Source organism: Poromitra crassiceps (assembly GCF_964638095.1).
Source record: "Poromitra crassiceps genome assembly, chromosome: 20".
In the NCBI taxonomy this organism is placed as follows: Eukaryota; Metazoa; Chordata; class Actinopteri; order Beryciformes; family Melamphaidae; genus Poromitra; species Poromitra crassiceps.
The window spans coordinates 15,074,220-15,089,845 of record NC_139637.1 but is presented as its reverse complement, the minus strand read 5'-3'; the positions used below and the strand labels follow the sequence as shown (position 1 = coordinate 15,089,845).

The 15,626-nt window shown below is 45.0% G+C and overlaps 1 protein-coding gene across 1 annotated transcript in view; it reads right to left on the bottom strand.

Annotated features, from left to right (window-relative positions):
• Positions 1–15,626, bottom strand: part of LOC310794894 (tyrosinase-like) — a gene marked incomplete at both ends in the record, with an annotated part of 47,830 nt that overhangs the window by 18,969 nt on the left and 13,235 nt on the right. Inside the window, one exon of the mRNA XM_083656934.1 lies at positions 3,580–3,742. Within this exon, the coding sequence (XP_083513060.1) occupies positions 3,580–3,742 (163 nt within the window). The remainder of the gene's footprint in view (positions 1–3,579; positions 3,743–15,626) is intronic.

Genomic DNA, 15,626 nt, shown 5'->3' with positions numbered 1-15,626 from the left:
GCTTTTGGCATTAAAGCTTTCCAGTTTCCAGTCACTTTGGATTATTATTTCATCGCATGGTGAGTACACGAGTCACATGTACTGTACATGTGAGCCTTTCTGGCGCTGTTGGAATGTGTATTTTGGGCGACTGAATGGGAGTAGGCAGCTGTACCGTTGACTACCATTGTAGCGCTAAGCTAAGTAGCTGCGAGGGCTGTACGTTTTGTTTGTAGGGCACGCACAGTGACGATAAAGGCATCCACATTCTCCATTTACTGTTGGCAATATGGCAAATAGAATCTCCCAAAATGTTGGTATCCCTTTAACTTTTTCTCATCCTTCTGCCTCTCCCTCTCTCAATTTCCTCAGACTCACAAGGCAGGGAACTTGCTTGACCTGGTCTTCACCAGATCCTGCTGCACCTCCAACCTCACTGTTACCCCTCTTCCTGTTTAGATTGGCCAAAAAAGCCACTATTATCCACAGACTACTGGCTTTTTCTTCAGTCTAAAAGTTTCCAAGGCGTTCCATTTAGCCGATAGAGCGGCCCTCGAAGCAACCCAGGTGAGTAACACATCACTTGTGAACCACACACGATATAAATGTTGTGGATGTTCCAAAGCATTATTTTCCACTACTGCTTCTTCTTCTCGTCTCCATTTAATGCATTTGCCGCCCCATTTCTGGTGCGAATCAGTGATTCCCACAGGCTGAGATTTTACTTTCTTAATGGTCAATTACTTTAAAATGTCTTTTGTGACGGCCTTAGGCCGTATTTGTATTGTATTCCCTTAGTTTCTTGTTAATTCCCTGTATGCATGTGGTTTAGATGTGTGCTGAGTGAGACCTCTTGTTGTGAGTGGATCTTTGTTCTACAGGTGATGGCAATCAGCAATGATTGGCAGGTGGTGGCTGTGGATTGGTCGACCCCGCAGCACACTGCCTTTAAAACTCCCTGGATTCTGCAAGATGGCGGGGGGCCCAGCAGTAACTGAGTGGTGTTGCTGCTGGTCTTCCCCCGCACGCATCCAACCAGTGTGCTCTGGCACTTTGAATTAGCTTAGTCCTTAGCCACATAGCTTATCTGAAGCTGTAGGGGTGAATGGGCCTTTTAATTTCAGTTTTCTCCTGGTTTTGGTTTAGTTGAGGGAGGTAGGTTTATTATTGTCTTTTCTTTCATTTGTTTTGTCCTTAGTTAGTTGGTGGGTGGTATTTAGTGTGGGTTTTGGCTAATGTTCACCCTGAGCCATTGCTTCAATCAGTTTTACCAACTTTGCACTGTTAATGTAACCCATGTTTGGTGCCTCGCAATAAAATTGTGCAGTTTGCTACATTTTACATCTGGTTTCTGTGTGCATGTTATGTTGCAGCCTGACCTTAGACCGGGTCGTAACATGAATTGGGGGCTCGTCCGAAGCTAAATTGTGGCCTCATAGTTTTGTTTTGGTGCATTTTTTCCTGTAGTCTGGTTTTTGCTTGGCAGTTTTGACAGTTTTTTGTGTGTTTTCCAGATCCACCTGGTTGAGCTTGGGTGTTTGCCTGTGTTGATGACTGTTCGGCTGTGGCAATTTGGTCATGACACAGGGCGTCGGGAGCTCGTGCATGCTGGAGTTGAGTTTTGCCAGTGTTTTTTTCATGTCGATTTTTGTTCAAGGCCCAACCTGGTAAGGTGGGTGTAAAAAGCAGGTGGTCGCTGCGGTGGGAAAGAAATAGTTCCTGCGCTCCAGCATTTTGTGTTGTCGGGGCAGTTTCTGGCATTTCAGTGTGGGTGGGGTGGTTGAGGCTGCCTGTTCCACACCAAGGACTGCTGGCGGGACGAGTGGACAGTGGTGACGATTGCTGCTCACTCAAGTCCAGACTAATCCGATGGCTCAAATGGAGGCCGGGGTAGAGACGACAGAGCACCTGGGACTCGCCCTCCACGTGAGAGGTGGAGCTGGAAGCAAGGGATTTGAGTGCTGAGATTGATCAACTCCTGTATCTCTATGTCCGACAAACAAAGCTGGAAAAGGAGTCTGCTCTGGTCAAGTCTGCAGTCTACCCCGGTGAGTTTACGGTTTCCCACCCTGCATACCAGTGGACAACTTGCTTGTATTTGTGTCTAAAAGTTTCGTTCTAGTAGTAAAACTGTTTTGTCTTCGTTATAGTAAAGTTAAATCTGCCAACCAAGAATACAGTACATTGCCTGTGTTACATTTGTTTGCTTTGTTCTGTTGGAGGAGTGTGTTTAGTGACCTGTGGTACGTTACGTTGTGAGTTCTGTGTAGTGAAGGCACAGCGTGTGAGTTCTGTGTAGTGAAGGCACAGCGTGTGAGTTCTGTGTAGTGAAGGCACAGCGTGTGAGTTCTGTGTAGTGAAGGCACAGCGTGTGAGTTCTGTGTAGTGAAGGCACAGCGTGTGAGTTCTGTGTAGTGAAGGCACAGCGTATGAGTGCACAGGCTCTGTGGGTTGGGACGCCAGTGCACAGACTCTGTGCATTGTGACAACACCCTTGGTGTTAGTGCTGGGGGGGGGACATTTTTAACATCACCTTTTATCTGGAAGTGCCCTTAGTTTGTTTTCGTCCGACGCCTGTAATATGTTTCACGAGCTTTAAACCGAGGCAGTACGTGGCGCCTATTTACAGGTAGTTGCTGTTCTCCAGCAGTTGGGAGCACAGACGGAGGGCGGGGACAGAAGGTTTTGGTTTTGTTCGTGTTGCCGCTGCCCTGGTGTGTTTTGTTGTGAGGGTTAGTTGTGATAGCTAATCTGAGTTAACCTGTGAGATGTAGATGACCTGTGGGAGGTTTTCCTGCTGTCCTGATTTGGGGTGAGATGTTCTCTTTTGGGAAGGGGGGTGTTATGGCCTTAGGCCGTATTTGTATTGTATTCCCTTAGTTTCTTGTTAATTCCCTGTATGCATGTGGTTTAGATGTGTGCTGAGTGAGACCTCTTGTTGTGAGTGGATCTTTGTTCTACAGGTGATGGCAATCGGCAATGATTGGCAGGTGGTGGCTGTGGATTGGTCGACCCCGCAGCACACTGCCTTTAAAACTCCCTGGATTCTGCAAGATGGCGGGGAGGCCAGCAGTAACTGAGTGGTGTTGCTGCTGGTCTTCCCCCGCACGCATCCAACCAGTGTGCTCTGGCACTTTGTAAATAGCTTAGTCCTTAGCCACATAGCTTATCTGAAGCTGTAGGGGTGAATGGGCCTTTTAATTTCAGTTTTCTCCTGGTTTTGGTTTAGTTGAGGGAGGTAGGTTTATTATTGTCTTTTCTTTCATTTGTTTTGTCCTTAGTTAGTTGGTGGGTGGTATTTAGTGTGGGTTTTGGCTATAATGTTCACCCTGAGCCATTGCTTCAATCAGTTTTACCAACTTTGCACTGTTAATGTAACCCATGTTTGGTGCCTCGCAATAAAATTGTGCAGTTTGTTACATTTTACATCTGGTTTCTGTGTGCATGTTATGTTGCAGCCTGACCTTAGACCGGGTCGTAACACTTTACATTGGTGGAATATGCCGACAGAAAAAAACATCTCCCCCATTTAGTGCACAAGTGTCAGCCACGTAGGTCATCCAATTAGGGCTTTCAAAAGGAGGGGGTATGTTACTGTACCTGTCTATGAAGGCGTGGTGCAACATGAAGATGGGATCGTTGAATGAGCTGGGCACTTCGGACATGGTGCCATTCATAAACATATGCCAGGCGTTGTGCATGAAGACTTGACAGTGGCCAGGCCTGTCGCACACTGGCACACCTGTCTCTGGACTGGCAAAACCTGCAGGAGTGAAAGAAAGAGTGAGAAATGTACAGTGAGAGAAGGGAAGAGCAAAAGGGTGATAGGGGAAAGGGGAGAAAATGTGCATACTCCCTATGTTTAAGTCAAACTGCACTCTCAATCAGGAACAAACTTTTGAAATAACTCAAACAAGAGGCTGATAACTCAGATATGCAATGTGGATAACATTTGGCCGGCGAGAATGAGCAGTATTACAGTAGCATTATCATCATAGGCCTATTTCACACAACATGGCCCCATCCCGGAAGAAGTTAATGCCTATCTGCTGTCTGCACTAGCAGCAGTTTTCCATTCACTTACCATGATGCGATAAGAATCGCAGTGTAAAAGCAGTCAGGCATGTAGTGTGCCTTTTTGTTCGTATTCAAAGAAGAAACAGTTTCATGGGTTTGCTACTGAGGAAAAGTTGAAAAGAACATGGCTTTTGGCATTAGAAGAGATGAGGCGGTAGGGTTACCATGGTTACTATAGGCTAAGCTAGGTAGGCTAGCTAGGAGGACCCAGGTCGCAAATATCTACAACCAACCACAGACTGTCAATGGAATGAACCACGCCAGACACAAACGGCAAGAAGTGGCTGTGATGTGAATTAAACGGTGCATGAAATGAACTTTTGCTGCAGAAGGCTTGGCAGGGTGACGCTGCACGTTTAACATGTTGCAGCGTCAAGCATACTGCTAGAAGTTATGCTACTTGTTAGTAGTCAAGTGTCAATTTAAAACGTGTTAAGGCTTGGCAGAGTGAGTGTATGTTAGCATGTTGCTATTGCTAACGGATTTGATTATCTACTGTAAGATAACGTTACACAAACTTGACAACCTAACGCTAATGTTTGCAATATAAAGCAGCGTCAAGCATAATGCTAGAAGTTATGCTACTTGTTAGTAGTTAAGTGTCAATTTTTTAACCTGTGGGCATTCAACTCATGAAATAGCGTTAGATGTAAGATGTAACGCTACTGGAGGTACCTCAAAGACTATCTGAAAATATTCAGGTGAGCTTCAGTTACATTAAGTGAGCTTATAACCAACCAAACAGCTTTCCATGGTAGGCTATAGTTAAAGCATGTCAGTCAGCAGAAGAGCTAAGCTGACAACACGTTTCCTCCAGTCTGCCATTAATGATATTATTAGTAATTAATCATTAATAAAAAAAAATTTAATTTGTGAGACATTAATTTCTCCAGTTATTCTGTTGACAGCCGCGGTTGTAGATATTTGCAACCTGCGTTGGAAAGGTCTCCTTGCTAGCCTCCTAGCTAGCCTACTGTAGCAAAGCACCCGACCTAGCTTAGCCCACAGTAACCATGGTAACCCTGCCTCCTCGTCTCTTCCTAAAGTGTAACTAACCCCCCAAAACATTTATTTTTATTTTTTTATAACCAATATATATGGCTTTTGGGGTGTGAAGGATTCTGGTCAAAATCTCCACATTTGAGACCAATCTGTTACAAAGTGCATCATTTTTCAGGCAGCAAAGTGCCCTCTATGGGTTCAAACCTGCTTTTTTTGGCCCTCCAAAATGCCCAAAATGTGGTTGTCTGTTACTTGACGGCCAACTCCCCCCTTTCCCACTCATGCGAAACATGTTTTTTTCATGTGATCACTGATCATTACTGTAGTTCATGCCAGAGCCAAGAGTTGCAACATCTCCATTCACTCCAATAGACCCGTTTTTAGTGCGAGCCCTTTAACAGTGCAAGGCATCGTGGGCAATCGGCTACTGTGGATAATGTTAGGCATGGTTAGTTATGTTACATGGCAGTAAAACACCACTGAATGACCAAATTGATATAACTTCGAACCATTTCGAGTAACACTGTTTCCATACGGACCACCATCATTGGTTAGTTGTTTATAACGTGGCTATATGGCTATATGTGGCTGATACACTCTGATATAACGTAATTCCTCTATGCGGGGTAAAGTGTCATGGCATCGTTTCCAGTTTATGTTTCCGGTCTGAACCAATCAATGGCCTGAACACAACCAAAGAGTGTAATGCGACAAGAGGAAACACTTTTTTGCTTTTTTTTTTTGTTAAATCAAGCAACATGCCATTTTGTCACATATCTGGGGGGGTAAGTCCTCCTTTAATGCCAAAAGCCATGTTCTTTTTAACTTTTCCTAAGTAGGAAACTAAATAAGGTTGTTTCTTCTTCTTTGAAAACGAACAAAAATTCACAATACATGCCTGACTGCTTTTACACTGTGCCAGTCTTATCGCATCACGGCAAGTGAATGGAAAACTCGTCTACTTTGACAAGGTTGAAGCCCTCCTCTAGTCAGTTTTGTCATTTTTAAAGTCCCTGGAAACCAGATTTTTTTATTTTTATTATTTAGCATTTTGAGTTCATCACATCACAGGAACCTATGTTAATAAGCCACCAGCCAGGGGACTTCCGGTTGAGCTATGTAGAGGACGGACGTGTGGCGCTTGCCTCCCGCAAATTTTTGGCATATTTTTGCAAATTACTTTTTTTCAACACTAACTTAAATATAGCGGTTTGCTCCAACAACACGCTGTTTTTTGCACGGTATGAGTGGCAGAAAAACTCGCTCAAAAGCATCAAAAGGCAAGAAACAGACGCAACTTCAGCTTTGCTTCGGAGGGGAAGCTAACGGAAACAGCGAGGCTATGATGGCGCCCGAGCCTCCTCTCACGCTGGAGACGCTGGTCGTTGAGCTAGAGAAATCCAGGAAGAGTATGGCTGTTGAATTTACTGCCTCTCTGAGCACGGCCCTCGTCCCGATCCACGCTTCCCTTGAAACAATCACCACCACGGTGGCCAAGCACACCTCCACAATCGGGGAGATGGAAAAGGCCCTCATGACTCATTCTGACGGCATCACAAGCTTGGAGAAGGAAGTAGCAGAGTTACGAGCCAAGACGGCTACGATGGCGGAGGTGCAAGCTGCGCTACAGGCCAATGTTGACGACTTGATTTGCCGTTCGAAGCGTCAAAACCTACGAGTGATTGGTCTGCCTGAGGGTATTGAAGGCAAGGATCCGAGATAATTCATGGTGGACCTGTTCAAGGAGGTAGCTGGCGGTGTGGTGTCGGACCGCCTCGAATTGGACCGGGCACACCGCGCGCTCAGACCCAAGCCCCAGCAAGGATCTCGCCCGGTGATCGTGCGTTTCCACCGTTACATCGACAAAGAGAAAGTGCTGCGGTGGGCTAAAGAGCATCGTGACACGACCTACCGGGGCCACAGCGTCAAGTTTTATGAGGACTTCAGTGCGTCAGTGGCGAAGAGGCGAGCCGCCTTCAACGGAGTGAAGTCCTCGCTCTTTCAGAAGGGCATACGGTTCGGCTTGATGTATCCTGCCCGGCTACGCATCACCTTCCAAGGGGCGGATCATTTCTTTGATTCCCCGGAGCGAGCTGAGCAGTTCTACCGTGAGCGTATACATAACATTTGAGTTACTGCGATTTTTTTTTCTTTCTTCGCTTTCTGTGTGTGATGGGCCCACACTGCAGGTAAAACATGTTCTGTTTTATGTGTCTTACTAATGAATGACTGGGTTTGTGAGTAAACTGTTCATTTGTCTTTTCTTTCCTCACTGTAATTATAGGCAGTCTTGTTTTTATTTTCCATTATAAATGACCGGGCTTGCCTTGAGTGAGTAAACGATTCACTTCCCAGCAAGCAAAATTACGCCATGATAACGTTGTGATGACGTGTTCCAGTGACGTTCAGGACTAGGCCAGATCACAGGGTGATTTGGGGATGATTTAGACGTCTACGCGGGAACGTCAAGGTGACGTCGAAATATGACCGTTACCATGAATGGGCATGTTCAGTTATTCTGCTATTTAAACAGTGTATATTCAGCAACTTTATACATAGAGCTATAATTATGTCCAGATTAACAATTTTATGCTACATTTTCAAAAAATATAATACCACCCGGTGTGGGTTTTGAACTCAGGATCTACAACTTAAGCTGCGTTCACACCGACCTATTGAAGTTTGTTGCTGGCGTCGAGTTTACATACAAAGTCGATGCAAACGAGCGATTGAGCGTATATTCGCCTGGGAGAATAATCGCTGGGCGTCCGAGCGGCAGAGACAGAGCGACAGGGAGAAAATACGCTCGTCGCTCAAGATGAAATATTCCAACTCGAGCGAAAATACGCTGGCATCAGTCGCTCGCTGTTCAATGCTGATTGGCTGCCGTGTGAGAGTGAGTCAAGGATCACACTGGCTTGGAACAAACCGCTGGTTTATTGTGTGGCAACAAACCACATTGACAGGCTGACAGCTGACATGAAGTGAAGTCTGTACTACCGGTATGCAGCTCGCATTAGGAGCACGCTGATAGGCTTAGCTTGTAAACAATGACGGTGGCTCGTAGTGGACAAACAGCATGACATTGCGTAACGTTATATCCCCCACATGTCCGTCATTTCGTGTGCCTGTTGATGAGCGATTTAAACAGAGCGACAGAGCGATTCCAAAGGGTTGACTTGAGCGACAGAGCGAAAAATAAATATCTCGGTGTGAACGCCCCTTTACAGGTCGACTATTCTACCGCTACGCTAACTGTTCGCTGAAATATTCTGCTGTAGGTTGGGGTAATATAGCCTACTGTTTCAAAACATGGACCCCTTGTTATTTTTATACCAGTATAACATCCATGGAGTCGGGACACTTTTATTAAAAACGATAGCTAATTTAATTCAAAACTGAATCTGGAAGAATCATTGAGTGTCCCCTCAAAATTTACAAGTGTCACCAGCCTATAACGTTTGTTTGCCAGGGCTCCTGCACACACAAACAGGCTATGAGACACGGATAATACATAGCCTACCGTATACGATAGGATTATGGCAGAAACTTGTTTTTTATTTAAAACGTTGGCGTCAAGTCTGACGGTCCCTAAGCACTCGCCTCACCGCTCGCAGCACATAGAGACCAATGTTATTTGTCCAGCTCGGAGGATCGCTCATTTAGGTGAAAATGAGGTTGTAGCTCGTTGTCTACTAACGGTACGGCCACATCTACGCGTCATTTGACGCGGGCTGACGCTACTGCCCATCCACTTTGTATTGGAACATGCTGCTCGACGCCTCGCAAAGCATGCTGGGAGACCAAGCGACGCGTAGCAGGCTTGTGAAGCGACAGTGGGCAACAGAGGGGGCGGGGTGGAATTTGACAAAGTACAAAGCTAGCCAATTGAGCTCGCCCTAGGACCTATCTTACCCTTCCTGTCCTCTTCCACTTCCTCTCTAACACCAATTTTCAAAGAAGCAAAGTAAATCTAGCAGCAGCTAGCTTGGGAGCATTTGTCATCAATTATTCACCCCGACCAGACAGGGTTCATCCCGAACAGGTTCTCTTTTTTTAATGTCAGGCGACTTCTTAACACCATGTATGCAGACCACAGTAAGACCAGTGGTGCGGCAATTTTGTCACTCGACGCACAGAAGGCGTTTGATCAGGTTGAGTGGCCTTATATGTTTGAGTCACTACACAGATTCGGATTTGGTGATTCATTCATATCCTGGGTAAAGCTCATATATGCTAGTCCGTCATGTTCAGTTATAACCAATGGTGATAAGTCAAGCAGGTTTCCGTTACTTCGTTCGGTCCAGCAGAGCTGCCCGCTATCACCGGCCCTCTTCGCCGTCGCGCTCGAGCCCCTCGCTTTAAAAATACGTGCTCACCCAGGTATTGCAGGTCTGAAGGTCGGAGGTATCGAGACGCACATTAGTTTGTATGCTGACGATGTAATATTATACCTAAATGACTCGGAGAAATCGATCCCCCCCCCCTCCTAGAGCTAATCACCTCCTATGGTAAGCTGTCCGGGTACACAATTAACTGGACAAAGAGTGACTTTATGCCTCTCTCTGATGTCTTCACTCCCGGTTTCTTGGAAAGTCTCCCATTTAAATTGGCAAAGGACCGCCTCACCTATCTTGGCCTGACCATACCCAGAGATCCTAAATTAATATTTAACACATTCACTGCCAGCCATTTTTTTTTTACTGTAGGTAGGTTCTGCCAGAGGTTTTTTTTGAGGATTCTGGCTCATCTTTCAAGACCCGAGGATTCTTTTCTGCTAAGATTTTGTGAACACACAATATCTCAAAAGAACTAATAGAATGTGTGCTTTCTCTGTCTAAAAGAGTTAGTTTGTAGAGTTAGTAGTTATGTAAGCATTAGCAGTTGAATACAGCATGGTTTCAGCGTCAGAAAAAATATTCAGAGATAAACGGCTTTTTGTGAAATTCGATAGAACAGTCACTTTAACCATTCATTTTTGGCATCAGTAAGACCTAAACAATAGTTTTGAACAGTAATTTCCTCCATAACAGCAGGAAACTCCCCTCTGCTTCCAACTCCTCCCTCCGTGGTCGTTCTTCTTGACTGCAGCGGCCGTGTCACAAGCTTGTCACCAGTCTCACTGCTTTGCTGCTGCTGTGCGGCTGTGCCTGTCTGCGCGGCCGCTCTTTGAGGAAGTCTGGTTGGACTCGCTCGCTTCTTGGAGTTTTGGTTGAGAGCTTTGATGAAGCTTTTGCGATTCTGGTCATATTTATGCTGCGTGTTTCAAAGTGTGTTCCATCCGTAATCTATTATGCAAATTTGCAATCCCGCACTGCCAGCAATCAGCGCGAAAACGAAAGCGTTTTCGCCAATCCATTTTCATGAGAATGGCTTCATCACACTGCTTTTTGCTTGCCTTCCTCCTTCCTTGTCGCCACTTAGTGGGTCGGTGGAATGGGTTGTACACGTTGTACATGTCCAATACTTATATAAGAGATGTAAAAGGGTTAGATGCACATCCCACGGTCAAAAAAAAAAAAAAAAAATTTTTGACGACTCAACTCGTCGTTGGCAGTGAACGGTTGGATTCTGTTTGACGACTCAACTCGTTGTTGGCAGTGAACGTGTTAAGTTGAATTTTGGTGATTTTGTTTTAAGACTTAAACAATGTATAGAAAACTTGAAAATCTTGCCCATGTCTATGATTGGCCGTATAAACTCAGTTAACACATTGAGTGCCAGCCATTTTTTCAATCCTGTAGGTAAGTTGTGCCAGGTTTTTTTTTGAGGATTCTGGCTCATTTTACAAGAGCCGAGGATTATTTTCTGTTAAGAATTCGTGAACACCAATCATCTAAAAATAACTAATATAATGTGTGCTTTCTCTGTCTAAAAGAGTTAGTTTGCAGAGTTAGTAGTTATGTAGATATTAGCCGTTGAGTACAGCATGGTTTCAGAGATTTTCAGAGAGTTTGGAGATAAATGGATTTTTAGAACCACCTCACGTGCCTGTGATTATGGGTGCCCTTGTCTCCCACTCTGTGTGCTCTCTCTCTCTCTCTCTCTCTCTCTCTCTCTCTCTCTCTCTCTCTCTCTCTCTCTCTCTCTCTCTCTCTAGGTCTGTGCTGCTCACTACTGTTGTGCTACTGCTGCTGTATGTAGGTGTTGCTACATCAGAATCAGAATCACTTTTATTGCCTCCCTCCGTCTGTGCTGCGGAGTGCTCTGCTGCTGGGAGTTTGAGCAGCGAGTTTGAGCAGCCTCTCTCCCTGGCAGCGAGTGTGGATAGGTCTCACTGTCTCTTGGGTTTGAGAGCCCCGATGAAGCCCCGTGCGACTCTAGGCTTTATGCTGCTCACCCAGTCCATTTCTGGAACCCCCCACCGCAGCAGCGCGAAAGCGTCCCCGCCTACAGTATGAGAATGAGGCTCGTTCGTTTCTGACTGTAAAATCGCCAAGCCATTTCCGCGGGAGGCGGCTGCTTTTGGTTGACTTTATCTCTGTCGGGAGAGGACCGTCGCCACCTAGCTGGTCGGTAAAATAGATTATACACATTCAATACTTCCAATATCTCCATAGGAGACGCGGGGGGCATTGATCCACGTAGCACCGTCAAAAAAACGCCCAGCTATTTCCTTGAAAATTAGAATGCTTTCTCCAGCACGGAAAGCCACAGCCACGGGTCCCGTGGCTGTGGCTTTCTCTCTGTCTCTGTCTGGAGAGAACTGTCGCCACTTAGTGGTCGGTAAAATAGATTATACACATTCTCTTCCTCCAATAGTGATATAGAAGACGTAAAAGGGGTTGATTGATGTCCCACCGTCAAAAAAATAAAATGTTTATGTAAGACGAGATAGCTCGTCTATGGCACTTAACCGTTGGATTATGTAAGACGAGATATCTCGGCTATGGCACTCAACGTGTTAAGATGGTTTCACTTCCCAGGTTCCTCTATCTGTGTCAAAACCTCCCCATCTTTCTTACATCATCTTTTTTTCAAACAACTGGACTCAATAATTCTGTCCTATATTTGGAATTATAAAAATCATAGAATTTCGAAAATTCACTTGCAGAAACCCAAGTCTGAAGGCGGGTTGGCCTTACCAGTGTTTAGGCACTACTACTGGGCTGCCAATGTTAGAGCTCTAATGTTTTGGCGGCAAGGGACCCCTGACAATTTAGCTCTCGGGGCCCCACTGTGGCTGGAAATGGAGGCCAGCTCTATTGTCAACTCTTCTCTGCCAGCCATCTTATTTTCTAAGCTAGAGAGGCCGGGGACTCTTAAAGGAACACTCCGCCCATTTTCAACCAGCTTTGTATGATTAGAACATCAGTAGTATATCAGATAACTGTAAACGGTTTTGAAGTGACATCACTGGTCCACACTAACTCAAATTAATAACTCATTAACTCAAATCAACTCTCAATAACTGTCAAACTAGAAGAATGATGAATAGTTTGACAGTTATTGAGAGTTGATTTGAGTTAATGAGTTATTAATTTGAGTTAGTGTGGACCAGTGATGTCACTGGTCCACACTTTAACACTCAATAACTGTCAAATTAAATGACAGACTTCAAAACCATTTACAGTTTTCTGATATACTACTGATGTTCTAATGATACAAAGCTGGTTGAAAATGGGCGGAGTGTTCCTTTAAGGATTTGGGTTTTGTTGTGAGAAACTCCCTCAGAATTCTAAACCAAGTTAGGAAAGTTTTGAGTCTCCCAGATGTTTCGATCCACACTCCTATTTGTTTGAATCACTCTTTTTTGCCTCCTTGGTCAGATAGAAACTACCATGCCTGGAGTGAGAGGGGTCTGGCTTCCATCAAAGACCTATATATAGATGATCATTTTGCACCCTTTGATTTACTGAAAAGGAAGTTTGAGTTGCGCGGCACGGACTGGCTCAGATTCCTACAAATCAGAAACTATGTTCGATCCAGCATTCAGACCTTTGAAGCGCTCCCAAATGAACATGCTCTTTTTGGTGTTTTGCTGAGCCCTCCTCACTCCAGGCACCTCATCTCTAGATTTGTGTGTCTATTTGATGATTGTACCATGGCCTCTACTGAGAGGATCAGAGAGGCATGGCAGGAAGAACTTGATACTGAATTATCTGACATTATATGGGAAAGGAGCCTGTCGGTTGTACAACTCTGCTCAGTTAATAGCAGACATCAGCTGATCCAGTTTAAAGTCACTCACCGTCTCCATTACTCCAAGCATAGGCTACATAAGATATATCCCTCTGTCTCACCGCTATGTGATAGGTGTCAGGGGTCGGAGGGCACATTGTCACATGCTTTTTGGTTCTGCGCTTCACTGTCCGGATTCTGGGCTAAGATATTTGACTGGTACACAAAGGCTTATAAAATAACCCTTCAGCCCGAAGCAGAACTTGCCATCTTCGGCTGCTCGGAACTCTCTCTGGACTTCCCCGCAACTGTGCAGCAATCTCTGACGCAAGGGACAATTGTTGCCAAAAAACGAATCTTGAAAGAATGGAAGTCTTCTACTTCGCCTTCTTTTCAACTGTGGCTGACGGAAATTACCTCTGTTATACGGATGGAGAGGATTAGGTTCCTGAGGACCGACTCACTAAAGAAATTCTTTGCCATTTGGGGCCCGTTTCTAGCCTACCTTGTTGAGGTTGCGGGAGACGGATGAGCACAATAATGTACCTCTCGTAAAAATATAAGCACCTTACATGACTGGTAGCACTGAATGTTGAAAATGTGTATTTATTTTTATTTTTGTGTTGGTTTGTTTTTGTTTTTTCCGTTCTGTGTCTGAGTCTGTTTGTCTTGTTCATATGTTGTTCTGAAAAACTGAAAATAAAATATATAAAAAATAAATAAGCCACCAGCCAAATTTGAACGATGATGAACGTCGCAAAGTATATAAATTTAGGTTTGACAGTCATGGCAAAAGTCATGAGAATCAATTAGATTTTAGAGTGTATTTTCTCCCGCGGACTGTGTGGGCGTGTCCCGTCTGCAGCAGGTCTCCGAGAGAGAGAGAGAGAGAGAGAGAGAGAGGGAAACAGAGAGAGAGAGAGAGAAGGTCCGAGAGAGAGAGAGAGAAGGAAAGAGATGGAGTGTGTGTGTGTGTGTGTGTGTTCGCGTGTTGCTCGGCGCATAGCCTACTGACAGAGAGAAAGAGATCTCTGCCGCTGCGAGTGCACAGCGCTACTGTGTGTGTGTCAGTGTGTGTGTGCGCGCGTGCATGCGTGTGTGTGATTCGATTAAATCTTATGACGTGATAAGATCATGCATTTTAGCACCGCGCGCACCGCTCTCTTCAATGAGGAAATGGAAATCCAGACCTTGTAGAAAAGTGTCGATTTTTGGGGTTAGGGTTGAAAGTAATGTCAACTACTTTCTGAGGCACACAATTACTCACATAAGACCCTACATTTAATAGTTAGAAGGTTTTTGTGGATTTTGGTTTCCAGGGACTTTAAGCTATTTCATGTGTAGCAGTGTTTTTTCCTGCTCTGCTAATTAGCCAAAGTCTTCGCCACTGTATTTGGTTGACAAATAACCTTATTTTGGGCTCAAACTTGTAAATTGGCTCACGTGCTAGTTTGGGGTACTGACGTCAGATTTTATGGTTGTCAACGCTCACGTATGCGGCGGACCTGTCATATTAATAATATACAATATTACAGTGTCAGTGAATACGATCTGCCGTTAGCTTGGCTTAGCCACATTTGCTAACGTAGTTCGTTCTGGCTCAAAATGCTGCGGTCACTTTTAACCAGTTACGCTCTTTCAATTTATTTTGCTTATATGCCCACCAGCTTTGATATCTGTTGGCTGGTTATGCTGATATTTCTAACAATATGTGGCTTCTGGGTGAACGTTTAGCGGAGTTGAGGCAGCCATACTGTTTCCGGTCTGACCGGCTGCTGGCTGGAAGGGAGACGAAGATCGTATTAAAGGTAGGAGCGAGGCTTGGCCAAAACACACAGGACGCGGAAGCGCAGCGCAGAAGCAGCAGAGCGCGCTGAGTTTTCCTTTTTGGACAACAGTGCTCCAGCCATGACGTTGCAGTGGAACATCTTAGGAACAGAGAAAGTGGAAGCAAGCAAGCTCAAAGTCAAAATAGTGATCAATAGTGGAAAAAGGAGCTTCTTGGTTTCTTTTAGAGAACAATTTAATGCAGAAGTGTTGGTACACAGGTAACCTGCACAGGTTTACAATACAATGTACAACTTCAAAAAAATAGGAGACACGGGCAAGAAAAACGCAACGCGTTTCAACCTCACTGGGTCTTCGTCAGGCTGTAGCAGCTGGGCGTTGGCTACCGCTCCTATAATAAAGGGGCATACGTGGCAACAGGTAAGGTGACGTGGCATACGGAAGGTGTGGAACATCTTACAAATAGACAAACTTTGGTGAAAAAGATTACACTGGTGACGTAGTTGATGACGGCGCATGCAGTTTTTCATTTCTACAGGATTATACACAGGTGTAAAACTGACTGGAGGGGGGCTTTAAGAATGACAAGTGACTGAGGTTAGGGGTGATGGATGGCTCGCCCAGCTGGTGTCTCATAGACCCCTTGTGTGGGATCCCAT